The following is a 25,882-nucleotide window of genomic DNA, read 5'->3' as shown; positions in this document are numbered from 1 at the left end:
CCCGCCATCATCAATGGGAATTCCCATTGATGTCATCCCACGTTGGTGGGAAACCTGCGGGCAGGGACGCGCTGCCGGTAGGCCCGGAGAATCCTGCTGGTGTGAACAGCCAGAGAATTCTGACCAAAATGCGCTATATAATAATGCAGTATAACAAGTGTGGGTCGGACTGTGCAATTGTGCTTCTAGCAACTATGCATAGGACAGGAGTTCTTGTACGGTGGTGGATAGTGAGATTTCCAACCCTGTCACCCTGCCCAGGGATCATCCGACCCTGCCAATGGCAACATCTTACCCCTGCACCCCACCCACCTGCTCTCACCCCCCTCTCCACCCCCACCCCCAGGTGGGTTCCCTGGCAGCTTCCCTAGCACTTATATTAATTGTCTGGAGGCAGAAGCCCCATCTCACAGAGCTACTGGCCAATCTGATCGGCCAACATCTCCGGAGTGCCAGCAGTGTGAAAGGCCGGCTCGCCCTGAAGGAAGAACCAGTGACGGTGACTGCGCTACTCACAATTGGTCTGGAATGCTAGTCTGGACCAGTGCCAATCATTTCTGAGTTTTATTGCTTTTTCCTCTGCATGACTAGGACTACAAGCATTCCAAAGTCCCAGAGTCCCAATCAGTTTTAACAAAAATTATTTCACAGGATATGGGTGCCACTGGCTGAGCTAGCATTTGTTGCTCATCTTTAAATACCCTTGAGAAGGTGGTGATGAACTGCCTTCCTGAACTGTTGCAGTCCATGTGATGCTGGTAAACAGACAGTGCTATTAGAAAGGGGAATTCACAGTTTTGACACAGCAATAGTGAAGAAATCAGTATAGTGTGTGGATTCGAGGGGAACTTGCAGGCAATGGTGTTCCTATGCATCTATTGCCTTTGTCCTTTCAGGTGGTAGAAATTCAGGTTTGGAAACTGCTGCCAAAAGATGCAATGCATCTTGTAGATGGTACACAATATTGCTATTGTGATTGGTGGTGGAGGGAGTGAATGACATGCCAATCAAGTGGGCTGCTTTGTCTTAGATGGCATTGAGCTTCTTGAGTGATGTTGGAGCTACACTCATCCAGCCAAGTGAAGACTATTCCATTACACTCCTGACTTGTGCCTTGTTGATTGTGGACAGGCTTTGGGTTGTCAGGAGGTGAGTTAGTCACCCCGGAAATTCTAGTCTCTGACCTGCTCTTATAACCACAGGATTTATATGGCTGGTCCAGCTTCTGGTCAAGGGTAGCCCTCAGGCATCAATATCTCCACTGCAGGGATGAATTTCTTCACTCCAAGGTTGGTGAATCTTAGGATTTCTCTGCCTCTGAGGGCTGTGGGAACTCAATCATTGAGCATGTTCAAGAGAACAATTGATAGATTTCTGGATATTAATGACATCAGGGTTATGGGGATAGTGGGGAAAACGGTCATGATCTATTGGAATGGTGGAGCAGGCTTGATGGTCTACTGCTACTCCTAATTTCCTGTGTACAGTTACGCCACATCCTGATTATCAAGCTTATCACAGCATGACTTCAAGAGTATCTGGTAACATATCCCCCTGTCAAATCTCAACCTAGTGGCTCCAGTTACTTTCCACCTGACACTTTAGTGACTGCCTTGTGTTTTGAGTGTGTGTCCCTGTCAAATGTCATCATGGGTTGCAGAAATATTTGGGATATGAGGAATAGCCTGCTTTTTCCTCAGCAGGAATATGTTGTTGGTACGCTTAATGCATTGTCATTTGGGTTCACAATGAAAAACTTGCACAAACATAATCAAGGGCGTTTATGGAAAATCTGAATTGACTAGAAGATATTGATTATGGTCTGGGAGCTGCACAGTAATAAACATCACAACACCCTGAATAGACTGGTTAATATGTTGAGTTGTCATATACACTCAGACGCATTACCTGGAAGAGCTGTTCAGAGTGCTGTAAGTGTTTGACAATGGCAAGATCAAGATTTTCATTTCCAGTGGTGAGAGGAAGAGGACTCCCAGCAACACTAGTGCCAACCCCCGTGTCTTCTGTCAATGCTTCACTGAGATGACCTCTGGCATCTGGATGTTCTGGACTATTGATATTGGAAATAAATCATTCTGTTACACAAATCTGAGAAGCTGAATGATGCTTGATGTAATGTAAAACGACCACATTGAACAGAAAACTATAACAAAATAATGCACTCTAAAATATGGTTTAGAGATTCAGATGTAGGACGTAACTATCCAAAAATGTTTTGTATAGGATTCCAGATGGGTTTCAGTCATATATTGCAGTCCTTGGAAGAATCCACGAGCATTTGTTACTTTGTTGCTTTGACCCTTCCAAAGACATTTGCTATAATTTCCATGAATCCTCCTTTCCATTCTAACATTCTGATGGTGCAGTTATGAACTCTACAAAAAATAAAAACTGTTTATTTACTGCTTACTCTAATTTTCGGTGACTTTGGTGAAAAACATCTTCCATTTTTCCCATTGCCAAGGCCAAATTTTAACATTTTTTTTTATATTTTACCTGCTGACTCCTCCACACTTTGGACTGCAGTAAACCTTGGTCCCTCCAAATGTCCTGACTAGACCTTTAAACTTTGTTCTGCCTTGTTATTTCATGTTTCATACCCGATCCACATTTCATTCTCCTTGAAAGTTGGTCCAACCAGCAGCTACCATCCTCAATTTCGATTACTCTGCTTTTAGTTCCTCTTTATCTACCAACAGTGGCAGAAGCATGTACCATCTACAAGATGCACTTCAGGAACTCACCAAGCTTCCTTAGGCAGCACCTTCCAAACCCATGACCATTACCACCTAGAAGGGCAAATACTTGGGAGCACCTTCACCTGGAGGTTCTCCTCAAGTCACTCACCATCCTGACTTCAATATATGTCTCCATTCTTTCACTGTCGCTGGATCAAAATCCTGGAAATCCTTCCCTAACAGTACTATGGATATTCCTACACATCAGGAACTGCAGAGGTCCAAAAAGGCAGCACATCACCACCTTCTCAAGGGCAACAAGGATTGGGCAATAAATGCTGGCCAAGCCAACAATACCCAGAATCTATAAATACAACTTTTTTAAAATTGGTGACCTCACCAGGTCCTCTGACCTCAAAAAGAATGTCCACAACTTCATTTCTGAAGTTGCCTCCAAGAAGGTCAGCTCTCTCCTTTGTGCCAAAGCCTTCTTTTCCACAATCAATTCTCACTTTCTGTAGAATTTAGTTCTACTCATGGCGTCGTATTGATCCCACACAGTGAGGAAATGCTACTAATTCTTGTTTATGTCCTGACTACAGCAGTGGTTTGATTGTACCACAGCACGCAACATAGTTGACAACTATATTTTCCTCTTCCATCAGTCACCCATTGTCCATCTCTCTGACGCCCTCCTCACTTGCTCACTGAACTATCTGCCTCAGCATCGCAACCTTTATCCCCCAATACCTCTAACATGCATTAGCCCTCAGGACTGTCCTGGACTGTCCTCAGGAATGCCTGAACTTCCTCCACCTTAATGTCAACAAGACAAAAGAGGTTCTGTTCAGCTCTGAACAAAAACTTCAGCGACTTCTAGTAGCACCCATAGCATACAACCTGTATCGAGCAACCTATCTAACGCAGAATTGAGTTTCTATCTTCCATATTCTGTCCATTTCCAAGATCAACTGTTTATGACGTTTATGATGTCTCCAATCTCAGATCATCTCAAAACCACTGAAATCCTCACTTGTATTTTCATCACTTTCAAGATCAACACCTCCAATGATCTCATATCCTGACCTATTTTAATTCTGATTAAAACAAAATTTGACTGTCAGGATTCCCATATTTCACCAAGTCTCACTTTGAGTTGACTTTTGTCCTTGCCAATCTCTAATCGTTCTCCAGATCCCATTGTGCTAAATTCATAATCTTCATTCTCATTTACAAATCCCTTCACAGTCACGTCTCTCTCTCTCTACCTCTACAACAATCTCCAGCTTTTTGTGGCATCATTTGTCCTCTTTTCTCAATTCTGGCCTTGTTTGAATGCAACCTACCAATCAAATGCCAAGTTTTCAAAGGCCAAACCTTCAGCTATTTTGCAATTTGGAGCTTTGCGTTTCCTCTCTTGTCTTTCTCCATTTTATCATATCGCTAAGTTGTTCAGGATTGGCACACATTGTTTTGGTTTTGCCAGTGTTTTTGTTCCAGAGTTTGAAATGTGCTGCCCTCAGTCTCACGTTACTGCCTTTAGTAGTATTTGATTGAAATCAAAGCAGTTTCCTACAACAACTTGTGTTATGAATCTAAGAGATTATAAATCTCTTCAACTCCCCCAGAGTCTCCTTCCTCGTGCACACTTTCAGTACCATTATTCCTACGAAACTCATTTCCAAACTCCATGGCCTTGGGCTCGGTTCCTCCCTCTGCGACTGAATCTTGAACTTCCTAACCCACAGAACTCAATCAGTAAGAATAGGCAACAACACATCCACGATCATCCTCAACATCAATGCCCCACAAGGCTGTGTCCTCAGCTCCTTACTATACTGCTTATACACCTATGCCGTGTGGCCAAACTCCCCTCCAACACAACTTTCAAATTTGCTGTTGACACCACCGTAGTGGGTTGGATCTCAAACAATGATGAGACCGAGTACAGAAATGAGACAATAATAATCTCTCCCTCAATGTCAACAAAATGAAGGAGAAGGTTATCGACTTCAGGAAGCATAAATGGAGAACCTACTCCTGTCTACTTCAACGGGGACGAAATACAAATGGTCGAGAGCGTCAAGTTTTTAGGTGTCCAGATCACCAACAACCTGTCCTGGTCCCTTCATGCCAGCGCTATAGTTAAGAAAGCCCACCAATGCCTTGACTTTCTATGGAAATATAGTACGGCCACTGTGACTCTCACCAACTTTTATCAATGCACCATATAAAGCATTCTTTCTGGTTCTATTGCAACTTGGTATGGCTCCTGCTCTGTCCACAATTGCAAGAAACTACAAAGGGTCATGAATGGAGCCCAGGCCATCACTCAAACCAGCCTCCTATCCATTTACTCTGTCTACACTTCCTGCTGCCTCGGAAAAGCATAACTAAGGACCCCACGCACCCCAGACATTCTCTCTTCCACCTTCTTCCGTCAGGAAAAAGATACAAAAGTCTGAGGTCACATACCAACCGACTCAAGAACAGCTTCTTCTCTGCTGCCATCAGACCTTTGAATGGACCTACCTCACATGAAGTTGATCTTTCTCTACACCCTAGCCATGACTGTCATACTACATTCTGCACTCTCCCTGTTCCTTCTCTATGAATGGCATGCTTTGTATAGCTTACAAGAAATTATACTTTTCACTATACTAATACATTTGACAGTAATAAATCAAACCAAACTTTTAATTTTTAGATCTTAATCGCCAGTTCTTGAACCTTGTACCTCATTTTACTCATATTATTGCTAATGGTCTTTCACTATGGATCTCGTGACGTTGATTATTACTCTGCAATTGTGTCTGTCACTGCTGCTGATGTGGATGGAGCCAAGATTGGATTTGTGAGGATATTTTGGAAACAGGCATTAAAAATGAATAAATACATAAAAATAAGACCCTGTCAAGGGACCTGATCCACCATTTAAAAAATAAAGAGAACCGTGCACTCAATCTGCTGAATACAGATTTGAGTTGTTTTGGGAGAGGATTGCATTGAGTATACCAATTGTTAAAATGCAAAGGTAGATAAAATGTATTTTATTATGCCCCTTATCATGAGGGGTTTTTAAATAGATGATTGTAAGTGGCGGCGGGAGGGGTTGTCCATCAATTGAACATGACGAATAGAGCTGGGACTGACTTCATCTGTTCCTAGTTTTCACCCTAGATGGAGCCCTTGTCCCACATGGTTTGTTCAGAATGGCGGAGAGAGAGCAACTGTCCCATCACACGGCAAGTGTTGATTATATATTCTAAAATACTAAATTGGAAAGACCTGTACTTTGGAAGTGAAATGGGAAAACAAAATTAAATTAAATCTATACCATTTCATCAGAAGTACATTAAGGACAGTTAAGCCCACCATTTTATAAATACAGGGGGGATGGGCTTTTCTGGTAATGAATACTAAAACTGACTGGCAGTTGAGCTCCATCGTTAATGGAACCAGTACAGGGTCTCTCTATGAACATTACCCAAGTAGTCAGAACGTTTATTATGAAGATTCTAACTTGCTACATTAATAACGCTGCTGCAAAAACAGAGGCAATGAGCAGTTAAATTGAGGCCCAATCTGACTATTTGTATGGAAATAAAAGGTCCCATGACGCTATTTGAAAGAGCTCTTTCTGTATCTTTGCCAGCAGCCACCCTTCAATCAGCAGCATCAGAACAGATTAACTGATCCTTCGCCTCGATTACTTTTATGGGACCTGACTCTGTGACTGTACTTCAAAATCAATTCAATGACTTCAAAGGACTCCGGGACATGCTGAAAGTCACTGTGTCCATTTTACTTGGGTTATTTCCAACCTTCAAGTCACCTCCAGCTCTCTCATCATTCAAATATTGTTCCTATGGGCAGCCACCAATTAATCAGTTGAACAATTCAGGCTACAAATTACACGTTACCATGTGGTCTGTAGAGAAACAGACCAAGCAGACCCACTAATTATTCAATCGTTCCCTCGATGAATACTTAAACGTAATTAGATATTAAGTGGCTTTACCAACTGGACTAATCAGAAAAAAAGTAATCTAAGGTCAAATTGGTTAGAATAAGACACTAATTTAAAGCAAATAATTAAGAATGGTGGCACAGTGGTTAGCACTGCTGCCTCACGATGCTAGGGACCCAGGTTCAATTCCACCCTCGGGTGACAGTAAGTGTGGAGATTGCACATTCTCCCCCTGTGCCTGCATGGGTTTCCTCTGGGTGCTCCAGTTTCCTCCAAAAATGTGCAGGTTAGGTGGATTGGCCATGCTACACTGCCCCCTAATGTATCAGGTTAGGGGTGCTGGGGAGTAAATGCATAGGGGTAGAGCCTGAGTAAGATGCTCTGTCGGTGAGTCGGTGCAGACTCAATAGGCTGAATGGCCTCCTTCTGCACTGTAGTAGGGATTCGATAAAAAAACTTCAGTACGTTACATTAAATTTTGCAAGTTTGGGCTCCATGAGCGATGCATTGCTGAATGGGAGGGGGAATTGGAGAACTGAGCACAAAGACCATTGTATCGGATTGTGGAGCCTGGAGCAGCATGAACTCGGGCACAATAACATTCCCACCAGTTGTTGTGATTTACATTCCTACTGAACAAAACTTTGGGGTGAATTTTACCATCTCACTCCCCTCCCAGGGGAATTGGAATGGGTGAGGGGTAGAGGCCGGGTGACCTCGGGTGGGATTTTCCGATTGCAGGACAAGTGAGGCCGGAAAATCCCGCCCCTTGAGTTTCACCTCAAAATCTACCCTATTATTTAAAGATTACGCCAGAGATAAAATTGTGAATAACTGAATCTTCCTCCATTCAGTGGCTTGTTGGGCAGAATGCGTTAGGTGATGTTAAAGCTACATCACTGAGAAAGGGCTCTTTCGTCCTCCTCCAGTGACAACTGAATCCCCACTGCCAAGAACCTGTGTGGAAACTGGATATAGAAATCTTAAATGGAGGGGGAGGTTTACCTGCTGGTTTCCTTCCCCAATTACCTCAACAGCAATTTTAAATCCCAGGGACCAAGCCCACCCGTGCAAAACCAGAGGCAGTTTCCTTTAAGAGTGCAGATCAGGATCTGACTGCCATTTTAACATTGGACTGGGCAGCTATGGTGGTTTTCTCACTAGCCTGAAACTAGTAAGGGGAGGATCAGTGGAAGAAAATGCATCTACAGGTGTTTATTTTTTTCTCTTGGGGGGCTAGGAGGAGCAGGAGTGTTCTCACAGGGGAAAAACAAGCCCCTCCTGCTTGGATTTCCCCTGTGCCCATCCCCCCACCCCCCACCCCCATCAAGTGTTTGCTGAGTACCCCCGATTCTGTCTCTATTCTTAGATTGCGTGTAATCTTGAGGCCTTCAAGGTGTCTGATTTTAACCTAGGGGCACAGGTTCAAGGTGAGATGGGGAAATGTGCGGGGAAGGTTTTTCACACGGAGAATGGTGGGTGCGTGGAATGCACTACCAGAGGAGGTGGGTGAAGCAGGTGTACCACGATAGACACACGAAAAGTGGTGAACAGAGGGATAAAAACTGCATATCGGCACAGGCTTAGTGGACTGAAGAGCCTGATCCTCTGCTGTGTTGTTGTTTGTTCTACCTCCCCATGGCTTTCACTCAGAAAGTTGGCCAGAATCGTGTCAATTGGGCCTTCCACTTGCTAGGCTATTTTGTCACAATTATCCCTACACATTGTGATAATGAAGAATCGAACTCTCTTCCTTATGTTGGTTGTGAAGGAGATTAGTATAATCATCACCTGAATGTTATCTCAACAAACATACCAGCTGTTTTTCTGAGCCTCGACGTCAGAACATTCCGAGTTGGCATCATCATCATCACCACCATCGTCCTCATCAAGGTCTGAAGTGTTTAGGAAATCAAAGCTTTCTAAAGCACTTTCAACAGTAAGACTTAAACTGGACGTTCTGCTTCGGTTAGTGTTTGGTTTGCACTGTAAAGCAGAATGAATCCATGAAAATCGTGGAATAAAAGTATGACCAAGTTGGCTAAGATAGAAGCCAAAGAGATTAACGTGTTTTGCTTAACAAAAACACAAGTAATGAAAATTGAGACAAACTTAATTACCAAGGCCAGCGCATTATTATAAATCTCCCAGCAAAGGGGAATCAAGGTTAAACAATTGGATTTTATGTAAAACAGCAAAAGATGGTACAGGGGTTGGCATGGGTAATGTGAATGTGACCGTCCAAGGAACTGAACTTGTCAGAGTCTCTCCAGTGCTGTCATGGAGAAGCACTGGAAAAGGGTGGGAAAGTTGAAGGGGGCATCTTAGAACCATAGAATCTTAACAGCACAGAAGGAGTCCATTGAATCTGCACTGACTATTCAAAACAGCATCCCTCTCCCCCTATGCATTTACCATGGCCAAACAAGCTAACCTGCGCATCTTTGGACTATGGGAGGAAACCAGAGCATCTGGAGGAAACCCATTCAGACACGGGAGACTGTCTATCTCCACACAGTCAGTCAGCCAAGTCAGGAATCTAACCCAGGTCCCTGGCACTGTGAAGCTGCAGTGTAAGCTACTGTGCCACCGTGCCACCCATGTTGCTGATGTATTCTTGCTGGTTCAAAGTAGAGACTTCTGATCATCTGTATTCTCTCTCAGCTATAATTGGTGCTTGGTTTAAGGGAATCAGGAAAGGCTGGGAAAATGAAATCTGTATTTCTCCTAATTGGAGCAGCACAGTGGCGCAGTGGTTAGCACTGCCGCCTCACAGCGCCAATGTCCTGGGATCAGTTCCACACTCGGGTGACTGCCTGTGTGGAGTTTGCATATTCTCCTCGTGTTTGTGTGGGTTTCCTCCAGGTGCTCCAATTTCCTCCCACAGCCCAAAGATTTGCAGTAGATTGACTGGCTGTACTTAATTGCCCCTTCGGGTCAGGGGAACTAGCAGGGTAAATATGTGGTGTTATCGGGATAGGGCCTGGGTGGGATCGTTGTCGGTGCAGACTCGATGGGCTGAATGACCTCCTTCTGCACTGTAAGGATTCTAAGATTCTATACATTTGATTAGGTGATTATATGGAGCAATGAAGGGATTTTTAATAGGTTTTCAATTCTTTTGATGGAAAAACTCTTCATGGTTTATATTAACAATAGTTTTAATTTATTACAAATGAAGAAAACATTGAGGTTTGGCATAAATTGCTTTTTGCTGACATCATTATGCCAGATTAATATGTTTGCCATTGCCTTTCACATTAGTTTTAACTTCTGATCTTAAGTTGGCGAATTGCGACTACTGATAGGAGAATTGGGCGTGAGGTCAGTGGGCCCAATTTGCATTAATATGGAGTTTTCCATTCATTCAAATCGAGGCTGGAAGATCAGGATTGCTGATGTCATGTCAAATTGGAAGTGACCTGAACAGCCCACATCAGATTAATGGCACTTCCAATTTTCCAGTCGCTTCGAATCAGGACTGCCATTCTCCTCTGATCAGCACTTGTGTGGGCTGAGATTCCATGTATGGACAGCGCAGTGACACAATAGTTAGCACTCTTGCCTCACAGTGCCAGGAGCAGGATTTGATTCCAGCCATTAGTGACTGAGTGGAGTTTGCACATTCTCCTCATGTCTGTGTGGGTGCTCTGGTTTCCTCCCACACTCCAAAGATGTGCAGGTTAGGTGAATTAGCCACGGTAAATGCCTGGGTGTGGAGGGATAGAGCAGGGCACTGGGCCTGGGTGAGCTGCTCTCTTGGAGAGTCGGTGCAGATTCAATGGGCTGAATGGCCTCCTTCTGCACCATAGGATTCTCTATAGGGACTCTTGCCTTTCATGGAGATTTTTTACCACATAACCGTACTCCTAAAACAATAATCGTGTGCTTATAAAACATTATTAATCAGTTGCATTTGAAAATACTGACCTTTAACAAGTCCTCAAGTCGCATAACTTCTTGATCCAAATCCTGAAGTTCTTTATATTGCTCTTTGTGCGGCTCTAACGACAGAAGAAGACCCTGCAGAGCTTCCTCCAGGCTCATCTCTGAAATCGACCTGGTTCCTTCATAATCATTGGATATGAAGGTATCAAATTCCTGTCCATCGTGTGCCAGCAACCTTTCAGCTGAGGTCAATCTCTTCACCAGTTGCTTGGTTAGATTGCCTTCAAATGCATCCAATTCAACAGGTTTTAGGTCAGACATCTCATCTGAATCTTGGAGGATTCCCACTGTGTCATTGGATTCTGAAAACATATCGTTATCTTGGCTTGATCCCTTTTGGTGGCATTCCATTTGCATAGATGGCAGGTCTCCAATGTCCGTTACCTCTTCTCCTTGGTCAGATTCAAGTGAATTTGGACCAGCAGTTCTCTCTGTTTTGCTTGCTACCGCTGAGTCATCATTCGCCTCAGTGGCTGAGATCTGAGATTCAGAGTCTTCATCTTGAGTATCTGCTGGAGTCACAGTGATTTCAGGATTGGAGTAGACTCGGCTGGCAGGCGTCAAACTGGGCTGGATGACACATGTACCGTTTGCAAGGTAACCATGGCTAAGTGAAAGGGACTTCTCACTGGTTAAGTTCTCATTATCAAAGATGTCATCCTCAAGCTGTGAAGACTGGAATAGAAAAAGGTCTACTTTAAAAAATAGGCTGACTGAAGCAGTTTATAGAGAAGGACCACCTTTACAAACATCGTTGCAGCTTTGGGAAACAATTGATCAAAATGGACCAAAAGAGACCAAGAAGTAGCACATAGCAGTGTCATTAAAAGAATCAATCACAGGGAAATGGCAAGATCTCACCTCAATAATTGGTGCTGCTAGCAGGGGGAAGTTACATGACAAATAATTTGGAGTAGTGGAGATTCAAGTCTGCTTTTGTTTTAATAATAACCTCTGGAGTGCTTGATCTAATGGGAAAAGCTATTATTTGAAGTCAACTATTTTAAACCGTTACTGCAAAGTAATCAAATCATAGTGAGTTGTCCTTTGTGTCACCATCGCCTTTAATACCAGAGCGATTGGCTGCTGCTACTCTATTCTGCAAAATACACACTAGCATCAAAGTCAAGACCATAGTCTTTCTAATAAACACTCCCTGCATTAAATGGCCCCCTTAGGCAGTTGAGTTGATAAGACTTGTTTCATACTATTGCCCAAGGTAAAGGAAATTAACTTCCTCAGATTTTTTAGGGGCTTCGAGTAAAGAATATGACAAATACTAAGAAGACTGAGGTCCATTTCAATATGTTACAGTATTGAGCTGCTCTTACAGGTAAGCACTGTCAGTATTTACTTTCCAATGTCGAATTAGGATGAAACCAAGATGCAATTGACAGCAGACATTGCAAAATTCAGCATGCAATGAATCTAGAAACTCAACAAACAGGGTACAATGATGCCACAATGTTCTTTTGTGACATGAGTAGCAAACCAGTACTGGAAAAAACCAACACTATCCCACAATCAACTTTCATACCAAGATGTTGAAAACAAATCTGTAGAGTTTTATTTAGTAGCTAATATATAAACAAAATGCAGCTACATTTAAAAAATGTTTAATTTGTCTTTTAAGTAAAATAGTGCAACATCCTTCATTTCATTTTTTCACAAACAAGTTTGAGAAAACCATTCGCGAACAAAAAAAACCACATCAAAAAATAAATTTGTTATTTGTCTTAGTAAAATAGTGCAGAATCCTTCATTTCATTTTTTTCCTCAAACAAATTGAAAGAATTCAGCTGGACTTTTAACTCATTACATTTTAGTGAAAAATATCCATGCCTGCAGCATTTTCCTTTTTCAAAAATGAAGAGTAGTTTGATAAGTGTTAAAAAAAAATCACCATCTACTATTTTGTAGGTGGAATTGTCATCTCAAAGATTGGAGCTTCTGGTCAGGAGCTTTTCGAGTTTAACCCTGCAATGTTTAGAAGCCAATGTATGGGCTGACTGCTGTTGCTGGAAGTGTTGGTGTTTGAACAGTAAAGGGTAATCCAGGTCAGACAATGCACACATGATGTTATCATGCATGGTCTCAAGAGTGGAATCTGATATTGAAACGCCAATTGCCTCACTGCTACTGGAAAAGGAATATTCTTCCATTTCCTAGAAGTATTAGAAGTATACATTCTGTCATTATTTATGAGTACATTATGCAGCATAAATAATGTCATAAACAAACTTCTTTTATACTTCTCAGATCAAACCATGTAGATGTACACACCAATCCCTCAAGGAATATACCTGAAGTTTGCATTCATTATGGCAGGGGTAGGCTAACAGCAGTAGTAAGTGGACCGGGCTAACTTGTAGGCTCTTCACAATACTTGTCAACTCAAATGTGGCCAGCTGGGATGCAAGGAGCTTATATTGAGTCACTGTTACAACAAAGGAGGGGGTTTCACAAGACTGGGCAGATAGATGGGGGTTAGGGGTTTATCCTTCACTCTCCAGGCAATGGAGAGATCTATTTTTTATAACCAGAGATCAATTAAAGAGAATTTCAGCCAAAATTGGAAAACAGCAAATTATACATCAGATCTTCATCTGCTTTGCACCTGAGAAATCCCAGTTTGTTATTGAAAAGCAGAGGGAAAAGGCCACAGGTCCATAATCTGAGATTTCCATCTTTTTTTTTGTGTGTCTGGGATTTCCTGAGGATCCTCCAAGGAGGCTGGAGAGCTTGCTCCCAGAGCAAATCTGAGCTGTTGACATAAAAGAAGCGGGATGAGCTTTAACCGACCCATCCCATCTCACTTTCTTGCAGGTTTGTCAGGCCATTAGAAAGGGTGTGCTCAGGAATCAAAGAGTGGCTTTTGTGTTTAACCCCATTGGACTGGAAGATCCGAGGTGGGCAGACACCAAGGTCACGGATGGCAAAAAATCTCAATGGCACCTTTGCGAATCTGAGGGTCTTTCAAGTGCCTTTCGGCTCCAAAGTCTCAGAGCAATCCCGCATTCTAGATGCAGGTGTCCAGCAGGGAAATCAGACCCTGGTCTCTGAAATAGGTTCAGCTGATATTCGGTGGGTCAACTTAGGAGCATCAAATGGGAGAAGACTGTTAGAACTTACTTGGAATCCAAAAGCCAGGTATATTCCAATATATTGTCACAATTGGCAAATGAGAAAAATCTAAAATTCATATCTGAAAACAATTAGGCTCCTTATCAACTCCAATTGCTCTCCACTGGTTTATTCACAAAGGGATATGGTTATCTGGGAGACTTTTTGCTTCTTCACAACCAACACAAGGCAATGGAATGATGCACACAGATCTGTAAGATCAGCAACTGCTGTAACAGGCACACACACACACACACGTGCGACTGGCAAAATCCCAATCACAGAAACAGATCACTCCCTCAAAGGGGACTCACATAGAGCTCCAGCCTTTCCCTAGGCCGCAGCCTGAGAGATGGCAGGTCACTGAATGAGCGACTCCGTCGCAGTTTGTCAAAGAACGTGTCCCGAAGAGCATCTATGAATGACAGCCGTAGTCTGTCTGGTGATGGCTGCAGGCATTTCTTGGCACATCAAAATTCAAAGGGTTAATGTGGTAAAATCATCAAATGGAAGGAACTGAATGTTTTGGACAAAAACTACATCCAGTTTACTGGGGGAATGCTCATTGCAAGAAGGAAATTGCAGAAGGCAGGAATTAAAGGAGTACAATTCACTTCTTCAAAACTTTGATATGTAATTTAATGAGATTTATTGACACAAAGGCTATAATACCACAACAACGCTTTTCAGAAGTACTTTATTGACTGTGAAGTGTTTTGGCTCATCCCAAAGCACTTTACAAATGATATTTAAATTTAACCTTTCACTTCCTTTAACTTTAAATAGATAAACAAAATCTCACTAAATTATTATATCATAACTTGGGATACCTGCTCTGAAAACAAATCTAAATTTATTTTTGTAATAAGCCTTCAGAGGTAGCAGTCCCTTCACCAAAATCCCTTTTTTTACAATTTCAACAGCAGCATACAGAAAGCTATCAGCCAGCAATTGACCTTTGGGAGTGCCAGAGGAACTGACACTCTTGGTTAAATACAAGGAAAAGACTCCCTGATTAGCCCATCAATTGACTCCTTAATCAGGGAGTCCCCTTCCCAATAAGCCAGCCACAATGGTTTGATTGAAGTCATTACATCTTTCTTCTCCAAAATCTATAAAATTCAACACGCTTTAAAGTGATTCAGCCTTATATAAAGATATTTCAAAAGAGGCTTCAGAAACTTTTGCCACAAAATTGCAAGAATCTGCTCCACACTCATTCAAAGGGAGATACAGAGGGCATTCTACCCAATTAGCCTCAATTGAAACCTCTTACTATCAAAAATGAATCATCAGAAGACAAAAGGAAATGAATTGGGTGCTCATTTCTTTCACGCCTTCATTCGGTGGAGTGAGGAACAGATCAAAGTTGGACTCGTGTCTTGGTCGCGAGCCACTGACCTCATCTCATCAAAATATTTTAAAAATTGTCTTAGCTGGAACCTTCTGTCCTCTCTAGGGATGTGTTTGGAGACAAGGAGGACATTTAACTAGTCGAGAGCACCCCATTGCCTTCCCTCCTCCACCCTGATCACTTAAGTGGACAATTAATGACCATTTAAGAACCTCATCCCTCCACCGCTGACAGCCAACTCCCTGTCCATGTTGCTAAACAACACCTCCCCCCTCACCAAAATGCAATACATCACTCACTCTGATCCCATGACACCCAACCTGTGAAACCCCTCCCATCATGATACTTGGGGGTTGGGGTTCCTTCTTGATCCTGGGCCTCTGGTGGTGGCTGCTGTTGACTCCAGCAGCAGCCAGCATCTCTCCCATGGCATTGCTGAGGGGGACTTTGGTTAGCCAGAAGCTCTCGGTTGGCACCATCTCAATCCCTAGGGATCTGATTCCAGGGATTCTGGTGGCCTCTTAACTGCCCAAAAGGCCTGTGATTCAGCAGGCTTTCTCCAAAGGAGGCAACACAGATCTCTCATTGGTCCTGCAGCGAGCACATGAGATCCTCATAGTCTCCACAGGATTCCACCTAGCTCATTGAAGTCAATGTTACTGAATATTTAATCAGCAGTATAACAGGTAGCTAAATCGATACTGCCTGTTTTGCTTTTGTTTCTGCCCAAGAAGAATCTCTATGCTGATGTGTCTTCGCCAAGGATTCTCACGGATGTATAAGCCTAATATCCAATGGTACCAATTTGCCACCAAATTTCTGCCTGTCAGTGACCCCACATCAAATTCCAGTGACCTAACCAGTTAATAAAGGGGACAGCTGCCCATTATCAGAACAATACAGGGACATTTGGCACAAAGACAAGTTGGTTGAAACAAAATCTTGGTGTACCTCCGTAAAAGAGAGTAAAACGCCTCTCAGGTATTAAAACGCTATGCAATGTGAGTTTTTTTCCCTTGACCTTCACGTTATCTGGCATGTGTGGCAATGGTAGCCAATCCTTCTGGATCGATCACCTTGTGCCTTTTCAATATTGTGTCCCACCATAGTCCCACAGGGAACATGTACCTACCAATATCAGACCATAAAACCATAAGACACAGGAACAGAATTAGGCCACTTGACCCATCGAATCTGCTCCGCCATTCAATCCTGCCCGATATTTTTCTCATCCCCATTCTCCTGCTCTGCTGAGTCTAACTAGGTGCTTCTGATAGGATTCCTGTGAAAAGCTAAAGATTACCGGGCAGCACAGTGACACAATGGTTAGCACTGCTGCCTCACAGTGCCAGGGACCCGGGTTCAATTCCTGCCTTGGATGACTGTCTGAGTGGAGTTTGCACATTCCTCGTGTCTGATTTCCTCCCACAGTCCAAAGATGTGCAGGTTAGGTGGATTAGCTTGCTAAATTGAATCTTAGTGTCCCAAGATGTGTAGGTTAGGGGATTATTGGGGTAAATTTGTGGGGTTACAGGGATAGAGCCCGAGTAAGATAATCCAAAGGAGAGTCAGTGCAGACTCGATGGGCTGAATGGCCTCCTTCTGTAGTGATTGTATGACTGTACCCCTTTCAAAAATCCCGCTGTCCAGCCTACCCCAAGAGCTATTTGCTAGAAAGCTTGTAAAAGGTGGACAATCAGCAGCTTTTGATTTCACCCAAAAGCTACCTTGCTCGAATTATACAGAACTGCTCACTCGGTTTCTGAACTGTATTATTCAGGATGCCTGTAGACTCAGGCAGTTCAAAGCTCCCTGGTTGAAACATTTTAAAGAAGCTTTCAGCTGACACTGCTGAAAGAAACTTTAACATTTTAATATTTATTATTTAGATATTAGTTATTGATTGAATCATACAAAATAAACTGCAAAAGTCAAATTTAAAAATTAAACAATTCTGTTTGGCCTGCCTTCTCTTTTGTTCCATTGTTTCTCCATCTTCTATTTTTATTATGCTGACATTATTTGTAACTAATATACATAACTTGGCTGTTTCCTTCTGAAAAATAACCTCCGACCAATCAAACTCTAAATGCGAGCATTTTAACATTAATCGTTGATTTGTTAAGCGCCAAATTCAGAAACATTTGTTCCGGAAATCAGAAGCAGATTTCACAGATTGATGGTCCTGATACAGTGGGGACTCACATTGCAAATATGGGAGCCGAGGTCACGCACTTAACCACACAATATTCTATCCTCTATCATTAGCGCACCGAAAATCAACTTTAATCAGATAACCCAGCAAGATAAATTGTATCAATCATGGGGAAGAATGTCAATGTTAGGAAGCAAAATACTTTCTGTTTTGTGTCACCTTTAAGTTGCCTACGTCATAGGTAACTGTTCAGATCCACTTCCTGTACTTAACCAGTTCTACACCCAACACCAGTGTGCCTTTCTGGTGAGACAAATAAAGCCAAATTGTGCCCAGTGTTATTCTATTCATGACCTATAACATTAAATTGAACAGTCAGTGAGCAGACAGGGCACCGATTTTAACTTGGGTCCTCAGTGTCCTAATCCACTTGACTATTCCATCTTTATTGGGACAATTGTAGTATCACAATAATAGGAAATCAGTAATATCACATGCCACATTCTTGTATCCATGCTTAATTTTACAATATAATTGCATTAAGCTTAAGTTTATTTATTAGTGTCACAAGTAGGCTTACATTAATGCTGCAATGAAGTTACAGTGAAAATCCCCTAGTCGCCACTCTCTGGCACCTGTTTGGGTACACTTTTGAGAATTTAGCATGGCCAATGCACCTAACCCACACAGACACAGGGAGAACACATAGACTCTGCACAGACAGTGACCCAAGCTGGAATTGAAACCAGATCCCTGGCGCTGTGAGGCAGCACTGCTAATCACTGTGCCACCATTAAGTACAAAGAAATGGAAAATAGGGAAGCTTAAATTTACAAATAAGCAACCTGCTCTATTGAAACTTTAAACTCACCTATTGCTTATGCATATATAATATTTTAACTAATCTTGCACTGGCTACATTATGGAGCACATCACTTACAAAGAACGAGAAGTCCTCAAAGGTGGGTGTTTCTGGGGTCCCTTGGCTGTACACGGAACATCGTCTTTGTACACAGGAAGCTTTGTTCAGATTGCCTGTGGATGGAGTCAGGTCTTCCTTGTCAAATGGACTATAGATAAAGCATGAAAATAATAATTAACATTTCAAACCTCTCACCTTTTATATTACCATTCAGCGTAAATATCCTAGCTTGTTAGCAATTTTAAATAATTAAAAAATGACTTCAAAATATTTCTTTACACCGACAAACAATAACTGTCACTGAATCGAGGCAATGCCATCGGCTGCCCTGCAACACTACTGCCATCAATGGGACATTAAGAGCATTGCAGCAGTCAATAGCTGTAACACTTACTACCAGATGACCTCAAGGTTGAGTTTAACAGTTCCAAGGTCATTGATGTCAACGGCAACCATTTGAGGTCTGGCTGTGAACAAGTCTTTAGTTTCACACGTGACACTGCCAACTAGGAGATGAGTAGCCAGTCCTTTCAACTCTGACACCTGAAAATTAGAGAGAGAGAGAAAATGATTAGAGCGTATGTTATTACTTACGGTTAAAAGATTTCTATCACAATGATGGCTAATAGCTATCCTATCTTTGCTGGTACTGCAATAACTGGTTTTCTCTGTAATGTATTTTTCTTGAATGGTCATGTACTCAACATTTTCTGCCCTATTTCCACCAAAAAAGAATACTGAATCTAGATTTACACTTTCAGCTGCGAGGCAACATCAACTCTCATCAGCCATTTGTTGGTGGGGTACAGTTTACATTGCAGACCTCTTGGTGAAGGGAGGTCAAACTCAGATTTTCCACTGATTGGCATCATTAGTTGGTGTTTCAATGGGAAATAGCACCATGTCACCTTCAGCAATTTAAGTGTTTAATGGAAGTTTTCTGGAGAAATTGAAATATTTGATGAATTCTAACACTACACACTACTATGTTTATTTTCATTGAACAATTTATCACGTGGTTTTTGACACAGCAAAGCTACTTTTGAAGTGCTGTTTACGTAAACAGAACAACCATTTGCAACATTAACATCCCACAGATATCAGTGAGTGAACTAACCAGTAAATCTGCTGTGGGTGAGTCATGCTAATTTGATTAGGTCATCAGTTAAACTCTCTGCCCTTTCTCGAGGAGAGTAAGGGCCATAAGATCCTCAATGACCAACGAAGCCGGCAGATCGAGTCTCAGCTTAATGATTTCTATGAAGGGCGACAACACCAAGAATGCAACTGTTCGATGCAACATGAGACCTGACTGAGTGCTCAAACCCGCAGCCTCTTGAGCCCAGGGAATACCTGCTGAATGCATAAGCCATGAAAAGACACTGGATACTGGAAAGGGAAAAGAGCTGCCGTTGAATTGACTGAAAACAACCTGACATGAAACAGAGATGTCTATTAAGGAATTCTGCACTGACATCACATAAATTTGAGAGCTTAAAAGCCAATTACTTCAACTATTGAATTGACTGCTGAATGTTTGCAGTGGGTTGATAAGACCAAACAGCCTGCGGATGGTAATAATTTAGCTGCTGGACTTTGCCCAATGTCAGCAGTACATTTTTCTTTTAGAATGACAGAATTTTTACAATGCAGTTGGAGCTGATGATGACTCTCCAGAAGCCCTTTCTCTCCCACTTAGTCCTATTTCCATCATTCTCCCTTTTGAAATCTGTTGTCAAATATCCACTTTTCTTCTTAAGAAGAAATATGGATTCTGCTTCCATTAGCTGGTAGGGAGTGGCAGTGGGGTATTCATCCATTTCTCTGTCTATCCCCAGCATTGCTTCAAGTCAAGGCAAGCTTGTGGGGAAATATTGGCTTGAAAGAGAAGGAAAGCAACAGGGTGTTTATTGAACTTTGGAACAGTGAATAAAATGAACAGGAAGATTTAAAATTACCAGCATGGTCAGGAAGTTCCAGCAAACTACACTCCACACACCGGTTACAAAGCCCAGAAACTAAAACATTCCAGCATTTCTCTGTTCCTGTGGGGTCCTATTCCTTGTCTGCAGTAGCTTTCTAAGAAAAAGCTCATCTAAAATAAAATAAAAATCATCTAAAAGCTCAAATAAAAGAATGCTGGAAGCACTCAGTAAGTTAGGCGACATCTGTGAAAGAAAATGCTAATGTTTTGAACGTAGTGAAGCCTTCACATTGAAAATTAAGATATCACAATGAACAACTTAGAAGGTACAGAATAAGGCAAAGGAGAGTGGCGCAGGAGAAGAGGGCCACATACACAAGTAGGGAAAAATAATGAGCTGTTAAATCCGGAGAGTCATAGAGGTTCAACTTTCCCATGCTGCCCCCCTTTTTAACCACTATGCTAGTCTCAATTACACGCATTGGGATTTGGGACTAATAAAAGCAAAAAACAAAAGAGGTATGATGATAGAAATGAGAAAGGCCATACCCCAGTGTGAATTCTTGAGGCAGATTAGTGAGAAGGGAGAGAGGGGCATGAAAACCTGACAAAACAGGGCAGACCCAATGGGCTAGTAGACTGGTGGAAGAACAACTTAGGTAAACACCAAATAAACTCCAGGGGTTAACCTTGTATCAGTGAGGGCAACCCCATTCCCAACCCATGGAGCATTCTGGTTAATATCACACCATAGCTGAAGTATAACCACTTTCTTGGATTTTCTAAGCATCTCAACTTTAATGAATTTATTTTAGATGAGCTGAAAAAGATGTGACCACTACTGTGTACACAACTGGAGAGGTGGCCACAGATCTATTAGTTAAATTACACAGAAACATCGAAGGTAGGAGGAAGAGGAGGAGGCCTGTTTACAGCAGATCTAACTTTTAAAGAGCTGGATTTTCCAGCCACGCTCGCCCCAAGAGTAGAAAATCCTACCCGAGGTCAACACACGTTTGCTTGGTCCTGTCCCGCCAGCTATGATTCCCATGGAGGTCGGGACGAGAAAATTCCACCTTTAATATCTAATCAGATCTCATATGATCAATTATCAAGTGATCAAATGGCAATAGATCAAACTTCAGGAATTCCATCCAATCAGAGGTGGCCATCCTTGAACGTAGTTCCCAACAGGCAATCTGATCAAACTAAACACTAATTTGCAAGAGTCATCCCTATAAGTATAAATCAGGTACCTTGATTGAGAATAGTTCGTTAACCAGGGGCAGGAAAACCATTTCTTCTCCATCCCAGCTTTGTCGGTCATTCACTTCTATTTTGCCCTTTAGTTTCCACCTTTGACGGCCGTACCGCATAAAGATCTTGTTGCAAGACACAAAAAAAAGTTAGTGTCTATTTTACTTATGAGCATCTCAAAACCCACAGCCACTTCTCATTCTGTTCAAACTTTGCAGTTGCCCCCTACATTAGCTGGAATGGCCACTGTGAGTTGCACCCCCTCATTCAGATTTCCTGAGCTACAACTTGGAGGATGCATAGCAAAGAGAAAAGGGGAAATAAACATTTTTTTTAAAAGCCTTATCGCATTCAGGCAGCCTATTATCACCTTGTTGAGGATCAATATGTCCTTACAGTGCAATGCCCTGTCTCACTTAAATAGGTTAAGGTATAAACCACTTACCTCATATTGATCTCCTGGACAAAGGCGTGCAAAACCCGCTAAGCCTGTCGAGTGAAAATTATATCAAGATCACAGTTAGAATTTCAAGTTGAATAGAATTTACCAAAAAGACTTATTACATTCTTAGCTGCTGGGTTTAAGGCTTGTAAGCTTTCAATTTGCGCATAAATTCTATTGTATACACAGTTAAGGGGAAAGTTTTTGGATTCCTGCTATCCAAGCTCACTAAAGATACATACTGGAAATTTTAGATGGGGGTGCCTGAAAATCTAAGACAAGCCCTCAGCAAGACAAGCTAACTGGGGAAGAGCAAACCTTGAGTTTGACTTTTTTACTGAAAGGAAATATCAGAGTCCATTTGATGATTGTAAGCTTTAAACAGTCGAATCTTGGTAAAAGTATGTGTTGATATTCTTTATCATGTCATCTCTGAACGCTGTTACATTTAGCATTGACAGCATAACGATAACAGCAGATTTTCCTCTTTTGCACTTTGGCATTAAATAACCACTGAGGTGAAACACATGAGGGGAAAATTGGGCAGACATAGGATTGCATCTTCATATTGCGTTCAGCTAGGGACATCATCAAATGCGCCCGTGTGAAAGAGGAAACAATCACTCCAATTAATCTCTGGAATATCTCACATTTGAGCTGTAATAGACCATAAGATATAGAAGCAGAATTAAGCCATTCAGCCCATCAAGTCTCCCATTCAATCATGGCCGATGAATTTCTCAACCCCATTCTTCTGCTTTTTCCCCATAATCTTTGAGCCCTTTATCAATCAAGAACCTATCTATCTTTGTCTTAAACAGGCCTCCACAGCTTTCTGTGGCAATGAAGAAATTCCTCCTCACCTCGATTCTAAAGGGTAGTCCCTTTACTCTGAGTCTGTGCCCTTGCATCCTAGTCTCTCCTACTAATGAAAACATCTTGTCCAGGTCACTCCATGATCAGTAATGATCAGTGTTATAGAGCAATTGCTCACGCTGGATAATATGCACTTGCAGTGTCCACCAGCAATATTCTATCTTGTTATCGTGTTGCATCTTATAATTTAAAAGAACCAACAAATTTATATTTATTTTCATGACTTAAGGATGTTCCAACTTTTCAGCTAATAAAAGACTTTACAAAAGTGTAACTACTAATTTCATGTAAAAAAACATGCAATCAGTTTACACTTAACAAGTGACCACAATTAGCAATATGATGGTGACCAGGAATCTATTTATTGATGTTGGTTGAGTTTAAGTTTGTTTTTTAGTGTCACAAGTATGCTTACATTAACACTGCAATGAAATTACTGTGAAAATCCCCTAGTCACTGCACTCCGGTACCTGTTCGGCTACATTGAGGGCGAATTTAGTATGGCCAATGCACCTAACCAGCACATCTTTGGGAGCATGGGAGGAAACTGAGAAGACACATATGCAGACACATGGGGAGAACATGCAGACTCTGCCCAGACAGTAACCCAAGCTGGAAATCGAACCCGGGTCTCTGACACTGTGAGACAGCAGTGCTAACCATTGTGCCACCATGACGTCCAACTAAAACACTCAAGAGAACAACTGCTCTTCTTTGAATAATGCCACGTGATCTTTTACATGGAGATGGTGGTGTCGTGGTATTGTCACTGGCCTAATAGTCCAGAGATCAAGAGCAATGCTCTGGTGACCTCGGTTTGAATCTCATCACAGCAGATGATGAAATTTGAATTCAAGAAAAATCTGGAATTAAAAGTGTGCTGGTGACCATGATTGTCACAAAAACCCATTTGGTTCATTAATGTTCTTTAGGGAAGGAAACTTGCCATCCTCATCTGGTCTGGCTCTATATGTAACTGCAGATCGTAAAATATTTATAATGCCCCCTGAAATGGCCTAGCAAGTCACTCAGTTGAAGGCAATTAGGGATGGGCAATAAATGCCTATATTTCATGAATGAATAAAAAAAACTTTTCCATCCACTTGGGAGGACAGTTTCCAATAGTGTGGCACCAAAATATCACTTTGGCATGTGACTAGAACCCACAATCTTGTGGCTCAGAGGTGACTCCTATTCTAGAGCCATATTTTTCTCTTTGTTAGAAAGTAAATGTTACTGAAAATTTAGCAGACGTTTGCAAGCTGGCAAGGAAATGACATGTGCATGGTTCCTAAACAGACAACTTCTCTCCAAGATGAATCTGTTCACACAATGTTATAAAAAATGACGCCGTAAACATTTTTAGGGTAGCTAAACATTCAGTTAATTGGCACAAAATGACAGAATGCTGTTAACTTATTACTATCAATGGCTTCTGCTAGAAAATAAAGGTGTTTGGGCAGTGAATCATGAAATTAAACTATTTCCTGACAATAATGGCCAAAGCATGAGTAACAGCTACATTACAGAAGTGACCACACTTCAAAATACTTTATTGGCTGTAAAACCCTTTTAGATGTCCTGAGGTCCAGAAAAATGTGACATAAATGCGTGACTTTCTTCCGAACTTACACATCTTTGAACATTAAGGAGCAATTTAGCATGGCCAGTCTACCTAACCTGCACATCTTTGGACCATGGGAGGAAACTGGAGCACCCATGGAAAGGCATGCAGACACAGGGAGAACATGCAGAGTCCGCACAGACAGTCACCCAAGGCTGGAATTGAACCCAGGTACCTGGCGCTGTGAAGCAGCAGTGCTAACCACTGTGCTACCTTACTGCCTGGTAATCTTTAGCTTTTCACAGGAATTCAACCAGAAGCGCCTAGTCAGGCTCAGCAGAGACTAGATCTGCTATTGGCAGGTACTTGTTCCCTGTGGGGCTATGAAGAGACACAATGTTGAAAAGGCAAAGGGTGACCTATCCAGAAGGATCGGCTACTACTTCAGACCAGTCCCGATATGTGAATCTGACATTGTTTGAAGGGGGTTGGGAGGGCGGTGACGGTTATCAGGCCTTCATTGGCATCTTTCATGGTATGCAAATGAGGTTCATGACAACCTCCGGCAAGTTTTCCGGCCCTCCGTGGCAGGTGCCAGTGGAAGATCCCACTGGAAATTTATTCTCAAATTTGTGATAGACTGTAGCTCCCATTGGACAGAAACCACCCCTGCCACCTCTCTGATGAATCATGCCAACTCATAAAACTGTACCCTCATCCCTCAGCCATTCAAAGAAAGGTGCTTTTATTCTGTTAATACTTACCTTTCATCCTGATATGAAATTCTCCCAGCAGGCTTCCAATCTCTGCCTCCAGTGAGCACAGTGCCTGAGTGTGAAAGGAGTTACTGTCAGTACAAGACACACACACAGCAGCACAGTAGTTCCACCAATATCAAGGGGAACAGCGTAGCTCGTACAATGTAGGAGAATCGGCAGCAGCATGCTCACATTGTTTAGTGAAATGCTTTTGCTTGGATATTCACTGGAAAATGAACTGCTCATTCTCCTACCCAGATAAACTAATTCTTGCTTCACATCAAAGAATGAGTAAATCACCAAACATGCGACTGATTTTCCAGTTGGGTGAAAAATACTGTAGCAAGGACTGGTTGTTTACAATTTCCATTTCTAATGATCTGTGAAAAGTATATGTTATTGCGCTGTGCAGAATAAATTGTGGACTGTTTCCAATCAGAATTTAAGTGAGCAAGCCTGTCTGGGTCCAGAATTTAGATAGTAACAGAAATACTTAGCAGGTCCAGCAACATTTATGAAGAGAGAAACAGAGTTAATGCTTTGACTCCAGTCTGACTTCTTCAGAACACAACTTCAGATGTTTAGGTGTTAGGCCAGTCACCCCAAAGGTATTTGGCTGTTGATTCTTATGTCTGTGATGCATTTGGATATTGAACCTTAAACCTGGGATTTTTTCCACTCCATGGCAGATCTTTTGATGTAACCTTTGAACGATAATATCCTGACAATGAGCTAAGAGATTCATTTGTAATATAAATAATTCTTTCAATGCAAATAATCACAAAAAAAAAGAAATGTCTGCTTCTTAAGTATGAAAGTCAAATTTGAGTGGCTGTGTTAAGTTTCTCAAGGGATAATTTATTTGCATTCATTTTCTGCTATGGTGTTCA

The 25,882-nt window shown here is 41.9% G+C and overlaps 1 protein-coding gene across 4 annotated transcripts in view; it reads right to left on the bottom strand.

The window, feature by feature from the left end:
- Positions 1-25,882, bottom strand: part of ripor2 (RHO family interacting cell polarization regulator 2) — an 83,091-nt gene that overhangs the window by 17,664 nt on the left and 39,545 nt on the right. For 2 of the 4 annotated variants that reach the window (XM_080204339.1, XM_080204338.1), the window contains exons 8-16: positions 24,999-25,062; positions 21,798-21,841; positions 21,352-21,477; positions 18,566-18,714; positions 18,190-18,319; positions 14,055-14,201; positions 10,600-11,292; positions 8,486-8,655; positions 1,909-2,071 (exon numbers count right to left, since the gene is read on the bottom strand). In XM_080204339.1, coding sequence (XP_080060465.1) covers positions 1,909-2,071; positions 8,486-8,655; positions 10,600-11,292; positions 14,055-14,201; positions 18,190-18,319; positions 18,566-18,714; positions 21,352-21,477; positions 21,798-21,841; positions 24,999-25,062 — 1,686 coding nt within the window. The remainder of the gene's footprint in view (positions 1-1,908; positions 2,072-8,485; positions 8,656-10,599; positions 11,293-14,054; positions 14,202-18,189; positions 18,320-18,565; positions 18,715-21,351; positions 21,478-21,797; positions 21,842-24,998; positions 25,063-25,882) is intronic. The other 2 variants (XM_080204341.1, XM_080204340.1) reach the window with 1 other exon arrangement.

Source organism: Carcharhinus amblyrhynchos, chromosome 2, assembly GCF_965287045.1.
Source record: "Carcharhinus amblyrhynchos chromosome 2, sCarAmb.v2.hapA, whole genome shotgun sequence".
Classification (NCBI taxonomy): Eukaryota; Metazoa; Chordata; class Chondrichthyes; order Carcharhiniformes; family Carcharhinidae; genus Carcharhinus; species Carcharhinus amblyrhynchos.
Note: the sequence above shows the minus strand (reverse complement) of the source record. Positions and strands in the feature narration are given on the sequence as shown.